Genomic DNA, 22140 nt, shown 5'->3' with positions numbered 1-22140 from the left:
TTAGCATATAACGTAACTTCTGACAGTGTTATTGGCTTAGAGAATTTGGAGCTAACATGCACATCATATTTCTCCCACTATTTGACAGTTGCTTGTCCCACTTAGAGTACCATAATATAAAGGTGAAGGTCGTACTTGTGGTAACAGACGACAATGACTGCAACACAGTAGGCCTACGAAACGACAAAAAGGGTGTCGATCCCTTTTGCACGTAGAGGTATACGTCTTATATGTGAATCAGTGTGTTTATATTCTTTTGATATCAACGTGGTAAGCTAAATTTCTACCCAATGTCGTAAGTGTTTTTTCACGAATGTGTTGTAGCCTGCCATGGATTTATGATTATCCCTACTTGCGCTTCTCTTTGAATTCTTTTCAGAAACATATATATATCTTCTGGTATTACACAAGCTCTTGGAATCAATAAAATAATCCAACTTTTTCGTAATTCACATAGGAAAAGATGCAAAACTAGCATTATGCTTACGGCGCATCTAACGTTCTCCTTTCTCGTCACTTGAAGCGCTAGTGTTGCTCCAGATGTGAAACGGTAACAACATTAACAGCAGTGAGTGTCGCGACTGTTATGTTAGACTGTGATTCGACTGTGATATATCATGTTAGACTGTGATATGTTGTGTTTGGAGTTAACATTTGAAGTGACGGCTCAGTCTGGGTGTAGTTTTATCTTTAGATCTCATGAACTTTGGGCCATTTGTTTTGTTTTCGAGTTGCGCGTGATGTTTGTATGCCGATAGAAACATAAAATCAAAACAACCGAGTGACGGGCTTGTAGTAGGCTGTAATTGGAAGATGTCTCTGATAAATTTCAGTAGTGAACGAGAGAGCAATAAGCGACGAGAGGAATTACGGACGGCGAGAGAAAGAGCTTTAAAGAAGGTATAGTAGTTGCTAATTTCCGTAGAATTTGCGGATAATGCGATATCCTATGGAAGTTTGACCGTGAAGACGCATACTAATGAAAATCAAAAAAACTCGTATTTTACAATCAACCACATAAATTTACTGTCGTGCTCAATTGAATATGTTTGTAGTATTCACCGTAGAACAGTGTGTTGGTTGTGAGTTGGCGAAGCTAACAAATGTCAACATGAAATCTTCGCGGGTGTATCATGAATATTAACATGAGTGATTATTCGACCAGTAATCCATGTGAATTTAACCATTCTAAAAAAAATAAAAAATAATCTCTCTCCAAACTCTTCCATGCTTCTGCACCAAACTTTCGCATTGTGATGGCATCTTAACACCAGTGGATTGTGAGTGTGGCAGCTGACAGTGCGGCTCTCAGCTCCCTTGGGCTATCGCAATATATGCAGGCAGGATTACCTGCACAGCGACAGTGCTTGCATACTCCTGTGTTCCATAATGACACGTGCCGTTCTGAAAGAAAAACTTTAAGACTCAAAACGCAAATGGCCAGGTCCCCTGCCATTTGGTAATCACACTGCCTGTCCTTGCCTCTCTCGCCTCCCACCTAAGCTTGGAGCAGCGCTCATATCTCTCCCTCGCAGCCTATCGTAGGGCAGCCCTGAAATGCTCTTCCAATTACATCACATTATAGTGAACATTTGCCTCCCACCAGAATGGCAACTGTGGACCAGTCTAGGCCTCTGGACATGCTGTAGGTCAGTCTGTCAACACACAGTTTTCTTTCATTTATGTTCATTCACTTCGCCAACACATATCCAAATTGTCACATTCCAAGGTAACTGACACTTCAGGCACTGCTACAAGTCAGTCTGCCAGTGCACCTAGTTTTTTCTAGTCATCAAAGAAATACAAATTCTGCAACCAGCATTAAAATACATGATAACCAGATCAGTCAGAGTTACTCCGGCACACTCTATATTGATAACAAGTGTACTCAATTCATATCTTCAGCCAAAAGAAATCATCAGATTCAGCGATTCTCTTTGGCTACTGTATACCTGCTATGACTAACTTCATCAAACTGCCAACATCGTCATGGAATGTAAGAGCAGGCAAGGAGAATCTGTATCAACGAAACTATTCTCTGCAGCCCTATTAGAAGTTTCCAGTTACATGAACTGGGAAAGAAATCATATGCGGCACAGAATAACTGAGTGTACTTTGGCGTGTTGTCAGTTTAGAACTGTTTGCATTCTGTGTACATAAACTTTTGGGAAGTTGTAGAATTTCAGCAGTGAACTCACAGAACCATCTGATGACTTCTCATGTTGGACTATTGGAAGGTAACAACTGGCTGGATGCCAAAATAAATAGACGGGAGATTGAAAATGGTGTGTGTGTGTGTGTGTGTGTGTGTGTGTGTGAGAGAGAGAGAGAGAGAGAGAGAGAGAGGAAAATGAAGTTTTCAGTCACCTTGACTTGTGGCAGGGAGACTGGGACTTTCATTAAAAAGAAAAAAGGTAGATTGCAGGAAGTTGTTCAGTCCGCTGTGGAGGGAAGCAGGTTGGGGATTACTTGTACTGTGAGACTGTTGTCAGTATGCCCTGTTTAAAGCACTGTCTACAATAGGTTCTGGAATGGTCACCATATTACACAGTTCTCTGCAAGAAATACTTTCTTCCGCAATGTCACATTACTCCAGAATATGGTCCCATAAGGCATTAGTAAATGAAAATAGACCTATAAGAAGTAAACCCACTTTGTGACATTTTCATCTCCAGAATCTGATAGGCTACTGTCTGTAACATAGAGGGTAGACATTTAAGATGACATGCAACATGTGCCTTTCAGTTCTGGATCTTAGCAGTAGAGATTAGCGAGATTAGATTAGATTAAGTTTTTGTTCCATAGATCCAAAAATGAGATGACTCTCATGGGTGTGTAACAAGTCAGAAAATCTCAAATAAAAAACATAAAACATCTGAATATAATACTGACTACCCTGATTATCAAAATATGTGAATACATTAGTGTTGTGCTAATTTTTACAGGTTTTTACCATGGCAGAATGAAACATCGTTATGCTCTTTTAATAAATTTACCATACATAAAATATCTAAACTTATGACCAAATGCTGTCAAAACTGAAATCTTGCTTACATTTTTGTTTAAGCTGGCCTAACAGTCCTGTTATGATACTCATCTATAGAGTCGAAGGAGTTGCCTGTCAGAAAGTATTTCAGATTCTGTTTAAAGTGAAACCAAGTTTGCTGGTTGCTGGGAATTATTGAAAATGTTGTTCCTGGATATAAGCACACAACAATTTAGAATTTTTTTTCTTTCATTGACTAACCTTCATGCATTATTTCTTTAGTTGATTGGTTAGTTAGTTACTTGTTACATTTATCACACTCAGAATAAACATTAGGATGTGGAATGCGTTAACAGAAAAAACATAGAACAATCACATACAACTAAAAAAGTAATATTAATATGATTACATGCAGGCCATTTATGGTTTTTTTCCTGTAATATTGACCATTTCTACTTAAGGAAGCATCGGTGATGTGGAAGGAGTTGTTAGGGAGAAATGTCTTTGATCTAAGAATGTCTTGTATGTTTTGTGCCCTGCAACTTGTAGAAATTGTAAATATGTCATCTTACTAATTAATTTTTGACAAAAGCTGCTTTCTGTAGTATTTTATTTCACCATACTAGTTTCGGGCATTGCCCATCATCAGTGGTAGGTGTATTACATAAAAGACACATATTTCTTATAATAATTTACTTACCGTGTACACTGTTAGGCAAAAGACTTGAAATTGTAAATAGCACCAAATTTTTGGGAGTTTGGATCCAAGATGACCTAAGATGGCAGAAACACACACAACACCTATGTAGTAAATTAAATACCATTTGTTATAGTATAAAAATTCTTTCTGGATGCACGTCTATGCAAGCCATAAAAAAATGTGTACTATGCCCAAGCAGAATCATTACTAAGATATGGTTTAATTTGCTGGGGAAATTCACCACCCAGCAAAAGCTGTTTTATTGCACAAAAAAGAATTATAAGAGCCATGGAAGGCGTAGCACCTCGATCTTCATGCAAACCCTCATTTAAAAAGCTTCATATTCTTCCATTACCATGCCTATATATCCGAGAAACAATAATGTTTATAAGGAAAATCGTAGATGAAAATAACAAGATTGCTCCAAAAAACCAAAATATCCATTCATACAACACAAGAAATAATCAAGATTTACATATGCAGTTTTCACATACAACACTAAAACAAAAAGGACCCTTGCAAGCAGGAAAAAAACTGTATAACAATCTACCTAAAGAAATTAAGGCAATAACTGGCATGCTTAAATTCAAAACTGCAGTGAATGACTACTTGTTACAGAATTGTTACTATAGTGTTGATGAATTTTTATCTACAGTGTAAATATGTGAAAATTTAAATAGTTTATACAATTAAGGCCAAAATAAGAAATGTGTACATTAGATTTATCTATGTATTATATGTGATCTATTACATATATGTGTGTGTCTGTATAATCAAGACCAAAAGTATGAAATGTGTGCATGTAAAATTTATTTGTGAAATGTTATTCCCATATGTTAGAGTTATATTGCTATATACTGAAAACCATACAACAGCTTTTTTCGGTTAAACTTTATTGCAAATTATTTGACTTGTTCTATATCATTATATACAGTGTATGATTCACAGGACCAATAAATATACAATACAATACATTGTAGACTTTTATGAATCTGTGATTTTCAGTTATTGTAATTTGGCTTGCCTCAAAAGCACGAGGGTCACTCCGAAAGAAATGCACACTATTTTTTTTAAAATCCGTCTTTTATTCTACATGTTTGAAAGTTTTACAGTGTGTAGATACATCCTTTAGGAACAATATTTTCATTTCTCCACATAATTTTCATCCCTCTCAACTGCCTTACGCCATCTTGGAACCAGCGGCTGTATACCCACACGGTAAAATTTTGGACCAACCTGTTGGAGCCACTGTTTGGCAGTGTGCACAAGGGAGTCATCATCTTCAAACATTGTTCCACGAAGAGAGTCTTTCAGTTTCCCAAGGAGATGATAGTCACATGGAGCCCGGTCAGGACTGTAAGGCTGGTGTTTCAGTGTTGTCCATCCGAGTTTTATGATCGCTTCCATGGTTTTTTGACTGACATGTGGCTGTGCATTGTCGGGCAACAGCAAAACATCCTGCTTTTGCCGATGTGGTCGAACACGACTCAGTCGAGCTTGAAGTTTCTTCAGTGTCGTCACATATGCATCAGAATATATGGTGGTTCCACTTGGCATTATGTCCACAAGCAAGAGACCTTTGGAAGTGAAAAACACTGTAGCCATAACTTTTCCAGCAGAAGGTGTGGTTTTGAATTTTTTTTTCTTGGGTGAATTTGCATGCTGCCACTCCACTGACTGCCTCTCCGTCTCTGGTGAAAAATGATGGAGCCATGTTTCATCACCTGTCACAATTCTTCCAAGAAATTCATCTCCACCATTCTTGTACTGTTCCAAAAGTTCGCTGCATACCATTTTTCTAGTTTCTTTGTGAGCCACTGTCAACATCCTGGGAAACCACCTGGCACAAACCTTTCTTAACGCCAACACTTTCAGTATTCTGCAAACACTTCCTTCCCCTATCCCAATGTAGCGTGACAATTCGTTCAATGTGATCTACATCTACATTTATACTCTGCAAGCCACCCAACGGTGTGTGGCGGAGGGCACTTTACGTGCCACTGTCATTACCTCCCTTTCCTGTTCCAGTCGCGTATGGTTCGCGGGAAGAACGACTGTCTGAAAGCCTCCGTGCGCATTCTAATCTCTCTAATTTTACATTCGTGATCTCCTCGGGAGGTATAAGTAGGGGGAAGCAATATATTCGATACCTCATCCAGAAACGCACCCTCTCGAAACCTGGCGAGCAAGCTACACCGCGATGCAGAGCGCCTCTCTTGCAGAGTCTGCCACTTGAGTTTATTAAACATCTTCGTAATGCTATCACGGTTACCAAATAACCCTGTGACGAAACGCGCCGCTCTTCTTTGGATCTCCTCTATCTCCTCCGTCAACCCGATCTGGTACGGATCTCACACTGATGAGCAATACTCAAGTATAGGTCGAACGAGTGTTTTGTAAGCCACCTCCTTTGTTGATGGACTACATTTTCTAAGCACTCTCCCAATGATTCTCAACCTGGTACCCGCCTTACCAACAATTAATTTTATATGATCATTCCACTTCAAATCGTTCCGCAGTCACCAATTCGTTAACTCTCTGCACACTGTCTGGAGTGTGTGCAGTACGAGGCCTGCCACTGCAAGGACAATCCTCAATATTGCCGTGCCCACTTTCATCACGTAAGCTGCTTGCCCACCGACTAACTGTACTGCGATCGACAGCAGCATGTCCATACACGTTTTTCAATCTCTTGTGGATGTTTCCCACTGTCTCATTTTCACAGCACAGGAATTCTATGACAGCACATTGCTTCTGACGAACGTCATGTGTAGAAGCCATCTTGAAGACATACTGTGACGGCACCACTCATGGGAACAGGTTGAACTAAGTTTTAAAACAAGCGGGAAGGATGTATCTAGCACTGTAAAACTTTCACACATGCAGAATGAAAACTGTATTTTTACAAAAATAGTGTGCATTTCTTTTGGAGTGACCCTCGTAATGTTCTATAGCATATCCCAGTGACATTATTTTGTAGTGTTCATTCATTAATGCAATTAAATGATTTATATATACATATATGTAATCATCATAAGGAATTTTTTTACAAAATGTAAGCAGTTGTTATTGGCAATTACTGTACATGCAAAGATTATTTTTGGTATAACCTCTGTAAGGTTAGCCGAGCTACGCTCACCTCAGTTCTCTATATGTATTGCTGCACTCTTTGTGAACGTAATTGGTTCCTGGTGAGTGTTACTTAGATACCTTCTTCAAGTTGTCAATTCTTCCGCAGAATAAAGTTGCGTTCGATCTATTGGCCATTTTGTACTTTACCTAATTAAGACATGATTGGTGACAAGTGTGGTCATGTTCTCGTCACAGATTTCTACTCTGGTTGGTCCTCCATTTCTCCTCATGGTAGCTGATGGTCCCCTTCACACCAAGCTTCAGATAGTTTGCAGGGGGAAGACATGATCATGACAGTCTGCACACAATCATCAAGACACCTGACCTCACCCACAGCAGCAGCCGTACCAACGAAGTAAATGGGCTAGTGAACAGCAAAGTACACATACCACACTTGTGTCCTGCTCTGATTGTTTCGTTAAGTACGAGTGCCCAGACCTGTCTGCCACCATAGTATAGCTGTAGCGTTACCGCCTACCGTGCAGGGGGCCCGGGTTCGATTCCTGGCAGGGGACTGGGTGTTGTGTGTCCTTCATCATCATTGACTCCCAAGTTGCCATTGTGGCGTCACCTGAAAAGGACTTGCAATACGGTGGCCAAACTCCTCCGAATGGGGCCCCCTGGCCAACAGTGCCATACGATCATTTCATTTCAGTGCCCAGACTGCTGAAAACACTGGGCTTCTTGTCATAATTGCAACAAAAGAGGTCACATTTGGTTTTGTTTGTGATGCAAAAATTCAGCACAATGATCCTGATGCGGATATGATCATAAACATTGTATCGGCTATTTCCGTTGTGCCAAACACGCTTTTCATTGATTTTAAGGGTCTCTCTCTCTCTCTCTCTCTCTCTCTCTTTCTCTTTGTTAAGTTCTGCACATACAAGTCCTGTGGTAACCTTGTTAAACTCTCAAACTTGTATGGCCTTGGGCTGCCCTCTGCTTCTCTATGTGTCACGAAAGTTAGTAAATTACAATAAACAGAGTATTCCTACTCTCGGCTGGTTCTCTGTCCCAGTGACCTACAAGTCACTAGTTTGGTCAGTTAAATTTCTTGTTGTAGCTAACACATTAATAGAGAATCTTTGTGGAGTAGGTGCTTTTAATTTGTGTGGTTTTACCATTTCAGATGAAGTGAATTTAGTGTCTGAACAAGTGTCATATACACAGTTAGATGCATTATGTTGTGATTCTTTCTCTTTGTTCTTTCCTAGATTGGATTGTGCCAACAATTTTCCAGTACAGATTACCCTGAAACCTGCTCAGCCTCGGTTTTTCCGGGCACGTTTGGTTCCAGTGGTACTTAGGGAACATGTCAAAGATGAATTAGATCGCATCACTGAATCTGACATTGTTTGGCCTTTTGCATCAAGCAAATGATCTCTCTCTTGGTTATAGTAAAGAAACCCCTGGGCCCGTTGCACCACTGCAGCAATTTTGAAGTTTCTGTTATGTCATAATCTGTAGTGGCTACGTACCCAGTACCACACCTTGATGAACTCTTTGCGAAGTTATCAGGATGTTAATATTTCTCAAAAATTGACTTGTCAGGTGACTATTTACAACTCTCTTTAGATACTGAGTCACAGTGCATCAATATCCCCTTTTGAGATATCAATACCCCTTTTTTTAGAGTTGCCAGTGCTGCTGCCATTTTTCAGAATTTCTTTGAACAACTTACAGCGTCTGTGCCGTGTTGTGCAAACTATTTGGGTGACATTTTAGTTTCTGGTGCCTCCACTGGGGAACATTTACAAAATCTCCAGACTTTTTTTTTTTTTTTTTCCCCCTCCAAATGGCCAGGTTGAAGTGTAACTTAGAAGAAGTCAATTTTTTAACCTTCTGTTGTTTGTCTTTGGTTTGAAGTTCCTTGCAATGCTCTCAAACCGCTGCACCAACATGTTTCTGCTGTTGTGTCGCTTCCCCACCCTGTGTCAGTCAAGAAACTTCAGTTTTTTCTAGGGAAAGTCAGGTACTTCCATAAATTTTGCATGGGACAGCAACAGTATCTCACCTGTTACGTGCGTTGCTGTGCAAAGGGACTCAGTTTTTATGGTTGCCAGCTTGTGAAACTGTGTTTTTCACCCTTAAGATCAAGCTGCAGTCTGCAACTTGCTTAGTGACGTACCAGCCAGACCTCACTTGGTCCTTGTGATGGACGCTTCATAGCACAGGTTGGGGAAGTAGTGGCTCGTAGATATTCTGACAGCTCCAAACGGCCTATTACTTTTGCCTCAAAAATGCTGAGCTCCTGCTGAAACTTGGTACTCTCAGATAGAGAAAAAAGCTTTGGCCATTGTATATGCTGTGAAGAAATTCCATGTTTTCCATATGGCATCAGATTACACCTGGTCTCCAATCACAAACCAGTGGTTTCCTTATTCAATCCTTCTGCATCGTTACCAGATAAAGTGGCACATTGCATGTAATGTTAGGCTCTATTCCTTTCACGTTACTACCACGAGGTTCATTTCCGCCCTACAAATCAATATACAAATACCGGTGCTTTGTTTCACCTGCTGGCCAGTGTAGACCCAGGATTTGATCAGGAGGAATTGATTTGTTTCCAAATTGATGTAACCCCACAGCAGATGGTTGATGGTTTTCCTATAACTAGCATATTGACTGTGAAGGCTGTAGCTTTGGATCCTGTTTTACGGAAGGTCATAAAATTTGTACAACCTGGTTAGCTGGATTCACCATTTTGTCGTGTGTCTGACCCCCACTATAATTCAACATTGATTCTCTGTTGTGGATGGTGTTCTGCTTTAAGATACATATAATGAGTCACCTTGGGTAGTGATTACCTCAGTGCTTTGTTTAGATGTTTCCCTTAATTACACACATATCATTAGGGTGTATAATGCACAGAAGTGTTAGCGCATCAACACGTGTTTTGGCCCGGCTTGGACGATGACGTTGCCCGCCTGTTGCCTCCTGCTCACAGTGTGCGACACTTGAAGCAGTTCCCTGAGTGTCATCGTCACCTCGGCTGATGCCGTTGCATGCGTGAGACCGTATATGTGTGGATCTTACTGGCCTCTTTCTCAACACTGACTGGCTGTTGATTGTTGAAGCATATTCTAGTTTTTTGTATCTCATTCATTGTGTTTCCACACCCACAACTGCCACAGTCGCTGCCTTGTGCAAAAAATTTTTCACTGAAGGGTTGCTCGTGATGTTAGTGACTGATAATAGTCCACAATTTTCATCGCAAGTGTTTGCAATATTTTGCCACTCGTGACATAGAAACAGATCAGGGTTATGGCCATGGGGACCAGGATGGCTCCTTCCTACACCAACATTTTCATGGGTCCCTTGGAGGGGGCTTTCCTGGGATCCAGAAGCCTTCAGCCCCTGGTTTGGTTTAGATACATTGATGACATGATTGCCATATGGACTGGCTGTTAGGCTGACCTGTTAAAATTCCTGTAATCTCTAAATACCTTCTCCCAGTTAAATTTCACATGGTCCTATTCCAAATCCCATGCCACTTTCCTTGATGTTGATCTCATCCTCACCAAAGGTCAGCTACACACTTTTGTCCACATCAAACCTACTAACAAACGAAACAATACACAACCACTCTCACTTCAACTTTCACTGGACATAGTTATCCCAACAGCCTATTTCAAAAGCACATTTCCCGGGCCATCACATCCAATCCTGGTACTGCTGATACTTCCAAATAACAACTTCGGAGCACACCACTTGTCAGCCAGTTTTATCCTGGTCTTGAATGTATTAATCAGCTACTTCAACAGGGCCACGACTTCCTAAAATCATTCTGTCAGGTCTTGCCCACACCTAAAATAGCTTTTTTTTGCCCTCCCAATCTCCGCAATATCCTTGTCAGACCCTATGCTCCTTCTGCATCCGTATCCCTGCCCTATGGCTCCTACCCCTATGACCGTCCCTGCTGCAAGACTTGCCCGTGCACCCTCCTACTACCAACTATTCCAGTCCTGTAATTGGCAAAGCATATACTATCAAGGGAGAGCCACCTGTGAAATGACATGTATCATATACCAGCTGTTATGTAAGCACTGTTTGGCCATTTACATTGGCATGACTACCACCCCGTTTTCAGTCAGGATGAATGGGCATAGGCACATCAAACTGTACATCCGCTGTGCCTCTTCTGGCTGGGTGTAACTGTCTGGGCCCGCAGTTTTGGATATTGCCCTGAATGGATTCCGGCTGTTCGCCTTCGTGTGGATATCTGGGCACCCCCTAATGTCATACCATCCTCTCTGAACCCATCCACATTGGACATCACATCACCTGTTGCTACTTGTTCTCCACTCCCTTCTGGACGAGGGCATCCGTCCTCGGTGGCCGTGCCAGCAGTTCCTCTATTTCTTCCAACAATGTCGTCATAGATTGCATCACCCATTCCTGAGCAGACACTGGTATCACTGTCACCAGTATCGCAAGCACCGTCACCAGAGCCAATGCCCGAGGTCAACATGGATGTCCCTTATTCTGTCTTTGTCTTTGTTCTGTTAACAGAGATTGTACTAATTAGATACAGCTTTATGTATATTTTATGATGCATACCAAAAACAGTCTTTCTATGTAGATTGACAATGACAGTTGCGTATATTTCATTAAAAAAATCCTTATGCTGATTACATGTATGTATATATAATCGATGCTTCACATTATTTCAAGAATATTATGAAATATTGTCATGGGGATATGCTGTAGAACATGACATAGAATGCAAGTTCAATTATAATGAACTGAAAACTAACGTACAGTTTTGTGTAATACAGATACCACAGGTGATAGGCAATAACTGAAAGTAGTCTTTTGAAAAATAATACTACCAAAAAGCAGCAATTGTTGACAAATTAAGTAATAAGAGACATATTTACAATCCTTAATCTGCATTTGAAGACACTTCTTTTATCTGTCACATATTTTATTTCCTTGGATAGATTGTCACAGAGTGTTATAGCTCCATATTCCACACATGTGCCAAAGTTAGTCATTAAAGAATAATGCAGATCATTTTTCCTTTTACTCTCGAAGTCAGAGTGCTTGTTGATACCAATTTCCGTAAGTGAATAAATGTACATTGAGGCTATGGTTAATGTTGCCAACTGTTTAAAGAGGTACCTGCAAGATGGATGTGTTTGAATGCTGCAATGAATACTTTGTCCGTAAGCGAAAAGTTACTCCAGAATTTTATCCCCAAGACATCAATGAATGAAAATATGCAAAAAATGTTAACTTTCTGACTTCTTCATATCCAAAGTTGGCAATTATTCTTATGGCAAAAATAGCTGAACCTGATCTTTCAGCAGGTCTTCTGTATGGATTTTCCTGTTTTAAGTTTTCATCAGTGTGAAAACATAAGAACTTAATTGTCTACCCTCCTTATTATTTGTTGTTGGTATATTCTAATTGTGTGATCAGGCCTTGTGCAGTATTGAATTGAATGTACTGTGTTTAGAGTTCCGTTGCAGAAAGCCTGCTATTCAGTTTTGAGACTGAGTGAGATGGCACTGTGGCTAGCACACTGCACTCACATTTTGGAGGACAGTGGTTCAAATCCCTGTCCAACCATCCAAATTTAGGTTTATCACGATTTCCATGAACCACTCAAGGCAAATGCTGGGATGGTTGCTTTGAACGGACATGGACAATTTCCTCCTCCATCCATCTCTAATCTGAGCTTCTGCTCCAGCTCTAATCATCTCGTTGTTGATGGAATATTATACTGTAATCTTCCTTCTTCCTTCCTTAATTTTTGAGAAAAAATTATTTACCTTTTCATGTGTTAAAGTTAACACATTTGGGCTTAATTATAATACTTGCTTCATCAGCAAAGGAAAAGCAATCAGTTGTGTTAAGGAACACACTGGAGCGTAAGTCTTAATTTATGACATTAATGAAAATGAAATTGATGTAGGCATGGCAGTTAACCAGTTGAATTGATGGTAGGTGGACCAGTGAAGTCATTAGCTGGACCCTAAGAGACAACAAAAGACCAAGACAATGATCTGATGGAAGTTGTGTGGATGACATTACAAAACAATTCAGGAGCTGCATTGATGTGCAATCTGTAGCTGACAATGGTAATGCAGAAAGTAGTCCAGATGGGGCCTTTATCTTGTTGTGGAGGTCAGGTGGTGGTGGTGGTATCTCAAATCATTTGCTTGAAATATGACCAGAAAACACTTAACTCAATGCTCCTGATTTACATGGACTCTTTCTGAATTATTAGAAGTATACTTAGGTATTGAGGGGATTTTTGAGAAATAGTATGAGGGCACTTCAGCTAAACTGTTTCAGTGCATGATACTAACTAAAACTTTTTCAGGCAAAAGTAGTAACTGACATTCCTTTAGAGCACCACAGAGCAGTCAATATTCTACATGTACGCCCATAATCAGCAAACTGCTGTGAAGTGCATGACAGACGAGAGGATCTCCCGTTGTGCCACATCAGTATCAGTAATTTATTTTTCCAAAGAAAATTTTATGTGGAACGCAGTGCGGCTTGTCACGGATCTGACAGGCCCTCGGTAGATTTCCGAAGCGATGTGGCATCAGATTTACACGCACGTGCTATGCAGTTTCTGTAAATTACAGGCAAGTGGTTTGTGAGCACGGAACTGGTGCTCAATAGCATATAGAGAGAATTTTGCACTCACAACATCTACATTAGTTCACTGTCGTGCTCCTCTAACCACTGTAGCACAGTTAAGGCCTTGTGACACGGACAGTTATATTGCAGTAAGATTCCTTCACCATCAGAAGAACGTGGGGCACGAAGGAATGCAGGTGGTACATAATAACGTTATGTAGCTCACAGCTGTCACAGTGCCTTCAATGAAAGGCCATGTGAACGTCACCGGTATAGCATAGTGCTCCCCCTGATCTGCACGCGTGTAATTGACACTACGGTCAGGTCGACACGGGAACATTTCAGCAAGATAATACCCCCGTGCACATGGCGAGAGTTTCTACTCTTTGTTTTTGTTATTGCCAAATCCTGCCTCGGCCAGTGAGGTTGGGACGATATCCGTCAGGAAGATATCCGACAACTCCAACAATCAATGCTAAGCCTAATAACTGCTTGCATAACGGCCCGATGTGGACTGACGTGATACTGACTTGCTCAGTTTGTGTGGTTAAGAGACCTTTTCAATTCTCAGACACCTAGGATCTCTATATGCAGACTGAAGCAATGAATGAAATTTGTACCAAGGTCGGATTCAAATCCAGATCTCCTGCTCAGTCGGCAGATGCACTAACCACTATGCCACCCGGGCACAGTGGCTTTGCTCGACTGCACAGACTGTAGTAGCACGTCTTCCTCCTCAATCTATATTCCCGTCACATCTCAGCCCACTTCGTATTCCCCTAAAATCAAACAGCATTGCAGAGTCTCCGCAGCTGTATTGAAATAATGCCTCGGCATCAAATAAAATGGGGCTTCCTGCCTGAAACCCAGGCACGGGTGGTTTAATCGAATGCAACTAAATGGTTCCAGAGACGTTTGCAAGTCTAAAACATCCATATGTATGTAGGTTGGAACTTAAATAGTGGCAACACTGCTGTGGAGACACTATGCAATGGAATCCACTATTGTTGCTGATAGCACACGTTGTTGACATACCTACCTTACCTCTGAGCAAATGGACTCGCCCGTCCCACGTCACCGGTGCACGCATAATCGAGGGAAACGCAGTCACTTGTGAGTGAGCGGTCTAACATAATGGTGTCACTATGTTTCCAAAACAGGAACAACGGATTTGGATTAAGATCGAATATGCCACAGGTTGTACAGCACGACAGTGTCTTCAAGAGGCGTGTGGGGAATCGGCATTGCCGTACAGAACAGTGGCACATTGGGTAAAAGCCTTCAACGAACGTCGGCAAACTGTGGCAGACGTGCATCGGGCAGACGTGCATCGGGCAGGTCGTCCTAGCATATCTGAAGAAGTTATGCGTGCTGTTGCTCTGTTAGTGGACAGTGATTGACGCCGTATGATTCGTGAGCTCACCCACGAAACCGGATTAGCGCATACGACTGTGCTTCGCATCCTGAAGGAACGCCTGGGCATGCGAAAAATAGCACCACGAAGGCTTCTGCATGATTTGAAGGAAATGTAGAAATGGATGCATTACGACACTGCTCAGGCGAACTTGGAGAACTGTGAATGCGAAGGGGAAGCTTTCTTACGCTGTATCGTAACACTGGATGAGACGTGGGCCACATCTTATGAGCCAAAACTGAAATGCCAATCCAACGAATGGTGTCATTATTGGTTGCTGCGAAACACGAAAGTGCGTCAGAGCCCCAATATGGCGAAAGTTATGGTGATTCTTGTGTACGACTGTGATGGTGTTATCCTAACGCATTACGTTCCTCCACGGCAGACTGTCAGTGCACAGTATTACTGTTCATTTTTGGAGCATCACCTGCGACCACCTTTGCGAAAGAAGCGGCTACACTTTCTGCGCAACCCAACCATCATTTTCCACAACAATGCACGGGTGCATACAGCGCAAGCTATGGCTGCTCTATTCGGTCGATGGGACTGTCCTTGTGACTTTGATTTGATTCCGAAGATGAAGGAACAACTTCGTGGCATTCGCTTCAGAACTGTTCCAGAAATTCGACAGGCAATAGATCGCACCATCCCCGCCATCAACAGAACAGGCTCTGCTAACAGTATACTACACCTTCCACATGGCTAGCAACGTGTTCTACTCAACACTGGTGACTACTTTGAAAGGCAGTAACAGGTGCAAACATGGAACTCTTTTTGTATCAGTTGTGAATAAATAGTTGCCACTATTTAAGTTCCAGACCTCGTATATATACAAACTGAAGCGACAAATGAAAATTTGTAACAAGACTAGGATTTTTCTTGAATAAATTGTCCATTTTTTTGAAATTGTAATCATTTGTTTTTCTGTACATGTACATCACATCTACAAATTTCCAATTCATTTGAATAATTTCTTTGTGGTTTGCTTCTTTTCTGTCTTAGTGTATTTGCTTTCTCCTTTCCAGGTTTTCTAAAACATCTGTGGTAATATACATCAAAGACAGACTTTTACTTTTTAAATCCATTTTCGGGTTACTGCAACTTTGCTTTCAACATTTTTAATATTCAAATCCACGTGAATAGTGAATCCGGGATTTCTTATTCTTCTTTCCTCATTGATTAAAATTATTCTTTCATTTCTGAGTGCTGAAGAACTTTTATTACATATAAGTCCTAAAATCTGGTTTTAGCGGTAGTTGAGCTGGTACTAATTAAACATTTTACATAAATAAAGTGGGTTTGGTTAGTATAGTTGTTTTTCACACTCATAGGGGTTACATACTCAGAGGTTCTTCTTGACACTTCGTGCAGCATTGTTAGCACCGTGTAGCACCTGCTGTGATGAGATTTCTGCTGTCAAACTTCATCTGCCGCATTCCCACCACAGAGTACCCCAAACAAATAATAAAAATACAAAACAAAATTGTGAACATGTGTAGGATATAATTTATGTATAAATAACAACTTACTAGACTACTAGTGTCCCATTTAATTGTTATTGAAGTTAAAGTTATTTGTACACATGCTTGCTCATTTATAGGCGACAAGGGGACAGAACATTTTGTACTCTGATGTTTATGAGAAAATTTCCAAATTTAGTTCAGCTAAATGCTGTACGCTCTCTGAGGATAACTGGTAAATTAATGGCTGATTGGCTGTTAAAAATTAACAAATGCTTATAACTTCATGGTGCTTGTGTAATTGTAAAAGTAGACTTTGAAGGTAATGTTTCATCAGTTATCTCTGTGTTGTGTTCATCAGTGTGTAAGTTAGCAAGAAGTTGAAGGATGATATTACAGTCTCTCCCACCAGTTGCAGAGTTCTTTCTATCATTCACTACTTGCAAGCAGGAGGAGTCAATGCTGCTGAAAATCCAGTGTGAGTTGTGTCATGTAGAGGGTCGGGGTTAGAAGTGATAGTGTTGTGAGGAAATTTTAGGCTGCTCGCACAAATGTGCGTGACAAAAGTGGTTGAGGAAAACATTCAAACGTGACTTGTGCAGCACGATGAAAAACTTTTGCATGCAATGTATCGGCTCATAATTTCCAAACTTTCTGAAAACGTGCCTCAGATTTCAAGGACAACCTCCTTTCAACATTGTTACATAAATTTTGTGTGCAATGGATACCAGAATGTCTAGTCAATGTTCACATAACTGAAATAATGTGTTTGGCCTCAGTATGCCTTCAGTGCTCCCATAAAGAGCTAGAGAAATCGCTGAACAGAATTATGATAGGGGATGAGACATGAGTACAGTATGTGAACTCAGAAACTGAGAAACTGTCCAAACAGTGGCTGCACACTCAGTCTTCCAATGAGCCCAAATAGTTCAATTGACATTACTGTTTTTTGGGATCTTAAAGGAATTTTGACAGCAGATTTCATGAGAGTAACGTGTGTGAAGGTACCTTGACATCACAGGTTTATTGTGAGACTCTTAAAGTCTCATAAGGTCAATCCAAAACAAACTGCATGTGACGATTACTGGAAGTTTTAGTGTCCTACATGTCAATGTGTAGTCCTGGTCCTGTGAATCAAATGAAGGAAAAACAAACGTTTCCCACCAGAAAATTTTTCATCATCCTCCCTATAATCTGGGCTTGCAATGTATCAATTTTCACCTCTTACCCAAGATGGAGGACCTGTTCAGTACTCAGCATTTCAACTGACAATGAGCTCAAGGATGCTGTGAACAACTGACTGAAACACCATTTTTTAATGAAGTCGTAAAGAAACTGATGACACGGTACAACAGACGATAATCGAATTTGTGGTAATTATGTGAATAATTAATGTTGGCAATAGCCAGTCAGAAGCTATTTTACAGTTAGCCCTTGTAATACGAATTACCCACTATGTGACCCTACTGTACTGCATTCTGGGCACGTGTGAGCCGCTTAGCCACCAATGCTCGTCAGCAATCTCGTAGGTAACTGGCGGCTGCACATGGTGGGTGCTCAAGCTGGAACAGCCTGCTCTGAGTAATTTTAAGTGTGTAGGTGCAAAATTTAAAAGGTACAGTTTGACTGCCTTTTTAACCCTCGAGCAGGTGCACTAATGTGTAAAGTGCACCAATTGCCTTGTACTGTTCCATTGTTCTTTTACAGTTGTGAGCCCGTACCTATTGCCTCATTGTTGCTTCAGTTAACACCATGGTAACTTGTATTGACATAAATTCTAGTGAGCAACAGTATATAAAATAAACAGCAAGCTAGGTGAGGACAACATTTACAGTCCGTGCAAGAAAATGCCCCATAATCTGAGCTAGCAGCACAGTCCCACAATGAGGCAGATGTCTACAATACAGTAGTAATCACACAAGTGTTTGGCTGGGATCTGATGCAACTGCACTGTTTAATGCTCCAAGTGAGTCAGTGCAGTATGGTAATGCTTGTACATAGCAACAGAGTGATACAATGAAAGTTTATTTTCTTATTGTTTAATTAAACAGAGATTAAGCCTATATAATATAAGTTTATTTTATCATTGTTGACTTAAACTAAGATTAAACAGTGAATTTGCTCATACATGTTTATTGTGGAAATATAAAGACAGCTATTCTTTACATGTGTACAAAGTACATTGTGCGTCTGCTCGTGTTGTGAAAATCAGTTCACCCATTTGAGGGTTGGATAAAATGAAATGTATTTAAAATATCTCTTTCACTTCTCCCCCCTCTTGTCTGTGAAGATACTCCATACTGCCACATCTCGGTTTGTATTCGGCAGTGCGATGCAGAGTCCCATAAGATACAACATTATGGCATTCTTTGTGCATGCACTTGTGGTGATTCTTTTAGCCATTTAGGACTACAGAAGTTATGTGTGCTCTTCAGATCCACTGCCACTTCTTACATCCACAGCTGGTTACAGCAGTTTGTGTGTGTGTGTGAGTAATGCAAGTAATGTAAGTACTGCAATTGTAAGGCTCTATAACATTTGTAGGAATAGCTTTATGCCAATAACTAAAACCTTTTAAATAAGTAAACAACACGAAATGCCAAATCTTTGTTTGTGTAACTAGGCAGAGGCAGAGTTTTACCAGAAGAAGTTGGAGGAGGAGAGGAGGAGGCAGCGGGGCGACGACAATTGGATGGCACCGTCAGTCGAGAGTCGAGTGAGGGAGTCCAGCAAGTCTGACAAACATAAAAAGTCGAAAAAGAAGAAGGAAAAGAAGAAGAAGGAGAAAAAGAAGAAGGCAAAGAAGAAAAAGCACCAGTCAGAGAGTTCCAGTGCGGTAGGTTTTTTTTTTCTGTCTGCTTCTTGCAAGTGTGTCATTGATAATGTGAATTGGAACTGCATTTCAATTGACAGTATAATTGGTCCTGACAGTATGGCTGCTTTGTATGCTGACTTCCACTCAGTGTTGTACAGTTGTAGTTTTTTATTTTATTTTATTTTTATTTTATTTGCTGTGACACAATCACACAAACCTTTCCCAATTCCGTGTTTTGACCTACCAGTGGTTGTCTCCAAGCTGACAACAGATGAAAAAAGGAAATAAACAATCATTGTATAGTCTATAATGTCTGCCAAATAGCTCTCTTCGTAATCATAGAAAACAAATACAATACTTTCTAAAGCCACATGCTGCTAGCAGCTTCTGTTGTTTTGTCAACAATATTGAAATCAAACATAGGTAGGGGATGAGGTTTTGCAGCTGAAAGAGAAACAATAACTGAGACAAAGATTAAAACAGTGCTGGGCCATGCGATCACAGCTGTGATCACATTTATAATCTTTCAACAATTAATGCATTTCTTACTATGTTGAAACAGTTATTACAACATTTTATCACACCCAGACAATTTTGTAACAGACATCTTGTGACAAATTATTTAATATTTTCATCTGAATTTGCTATCATTAGAGTGTTTTACAATTTATTTTGACCTCTCTGATAAAAATATATGTTCTTTCTCATATGATTTTCTTTCATGACAGTTCACATCTGTCTTGAGATTTATAGATGTCTTCATGTTTTCAAGGACATCAACTGGCATATAAAATAAATTTTTGGTTTTCGTATTAGTGTTACAATACAAGATAAATTTAAAATTTGCTCTTTGTAGACAGTAGAATGCTGAGTACATCGTATTTTTATCAGACGTTACCAATTTTACCTATCTCTGTAATTAATTACAAAATGAAATAAACTATTCAAATTATTAACTGAATGTCTTAATTGTCTGTTCAAAACCAAATATTGTTAGCAAAACTGAAATAACAAGTAACAGGGTCAAAAGTGTGGGTTTATGGGTTCTTCATTAAACATTTAGATCGAGTTGTGTATTGAAATTGTCTCAGGTGCTCACTTGTCCAGTTTCTGTGTGTCCATGAGACCAAGAAAGCATTAGATACAGGCTCCCAGAAGTTGCCATATTCCTGGACTTCTATAAGGCTTTCGATACAGTTCCACACTGCCATGTAATGGACAAAATACGAGTGTACAGAATATCAAAGCAGTTATGTGGTTAGATTGAAGAATTTCTGGCAACCAGAACACTGTCTTTCTGTCTCATTTTCCAAAGAGAGAAACATTTCTATGTCATTCTCAAAAGAGAAAAATCTTCAGGCACAAAAGTAGCTTCTGGCGTGTCCCAAGGGAATGTTACAGAACTTTTCACTATAAATGTCTAGTGGATAACATCAGAAGTTCCATGAGGTGTTTCATGGATGATGCTATGTATTCAGAGAATCACAGTGCTAGTAAATGTAGCAAAATGCAGGAACATCTGCAGAGTATCAATGCTCCATGGGGGGGAGTTGCAATTGACTGCCAACATAACTTCCATAAATAGGCAAAAAGACCCATTTTTGTATGCTGACACAACTGCAGAACAGTCACTGCTAGCAGCCATGTCCATAAGATGTCTAAGGGTAAGCATATGGTACGATTTAATGTGGAATGATCACATAAAACTAATTGGTTCTTAATGCGGACCATTTGCAGCTGGAACAGGAAAACAGGGCAGTGACAGTGATGTACAAAGTACCCTCTGCCACACACTTAAAGTGGCTTGTGGAGTATAGATGTATATATAGGTGTAGCTGGAGATTATTCGCTCTTTCTGTAATCTGTCAGCAAATATTCCCTCAGTAGTGTCAGCAGTCTTGCTGCTTTTGTATTTAGTTAGTATAAAGATGGTGTATTCTCAAGATTATGTTGTAGTTTCAGTATTAAAAATGTTATGAAAAGGAAAGTTCTATTCACTATATAGCAGAGATGCTGAGTCACCTACCACTCACCACTTCCTAAAGTCCATAAACCTAACCACCTAGGATGCCTCTTTGTGGTCAGTTACTGTGCCTCCACTGAGAGAATCTCTGCTCTCATAGACCAACACCTTCAACCTGTTACCCGGAGCCTACCCTCCTGTCTAAAAGATACCAACCATTTCCTCCACTACCTCTCCACATTTCCTGTCCCTTTACCACACGATGCCCTGCTCATCACTATTGATGCCACTACCCTTTACACTAACATTCCTAATGCCCATGACCTTACCGCTATTGAACACAACCTTTCCCAATGCCCGACGCATTGCAAACCGACCACCTCCTTCCTGGTGGCCGTGACCAGCTATATCCTCACTCACAATTTTTTCTCCTTTGAAGGCATTACCTACAAACAAATCCACAGTACGGATATGGGCACCCACATGGCACCATCCTATGCCAGCCTATTCACGGACCATCTAGAGGAATTCTTCGTAAGCACGCAGAATCTTAAACCCCTCACCTGGTTCAGATTCATTGATGACATCTTTGCAATCTTGATCGAGGATGAGGAGACCCTGTCCACATTCCTCCAGAAGCTCAACAACTTCTCTCCCATTTGCTTCACCTGTCCTACTCAACCCAACAAGCCACCTTCCTAGATGTTTACCTCCACCTCATAGATGGCTACATCAGTACCTCCGTCCATATCAAACCTACTGACCACCAGCAATACTCGACTTCGACAGCTGCCACCCGTTTCGTAATAAGAAGTCCCGTCCGTACAGCCCAGTCACCTGTGGTCATCGCATCTGCAGCGAAGAGTAGTCCCTCTCGAAATATACTGGGGGTCTCACTGAAGCTTTCACAGACCGTAATTATTCTCCCAACTTTGTACAAAGACAAATCTCCTGTGCCTTATCTTCCAGTCTCCCGGCCCCTCCCAAAGTCCCACTGTTCGACCACAGAGGAGCATTCGCCTCATAACTCAGTACCACCCACGACTGGAGCAACTGAATTACATTCTCCACCA

General features: G+C 40.6%; 1 protein-coding gene across 2 annotated transcripts in view; it reads left to right on the top strand.

The window, feature by feature from the left end:
- Window positions 1-617: 617 nt before the first annotated feature.
- LOC126210493 (CWF19-like protein 2) overlaps window positions 618-22140 on the top strand; it is a 194278-nt gene continuing 172755 nt past the window's right edge. For both annotated transcript variants that reach the window (XM_049939726.1, XM_049939725.1), the window contains exons 1-2: window positions 618-900; window positions 18913-19125. In XM_049939726.1, coding sequence (XP_049795683.1) covers window positions 814-900; window positions 18913-19125 — 300 coding nt within the window. In that variant the 5' untranslated portion in view covers window positions 618-813. The remainder of the gene's footprint in view (window positions 901-18912; window positions 19126-22140) is intronic.

This window comes from Schistocerca nitens, chromosome 10 (assembly GCF_023898315.1).
Source record: "Schistocerca nitens isolate TAMUIC-IGC-003100 chromosome 10, iqSchNite1.1, whole genome shotgun sequence".
In the NCBI taxonomy this organism is placed as follows: Eukaryota; Metazoa; Arthropoda; class Insecta; order Orthoptera; family Acrididae; genus Schistocerca; species Schistocerca nitens.
Note: the sequence above shows the minus strand (reverse complement) of the source record. Positions and strands in the feature narration are given on the sequence as shown.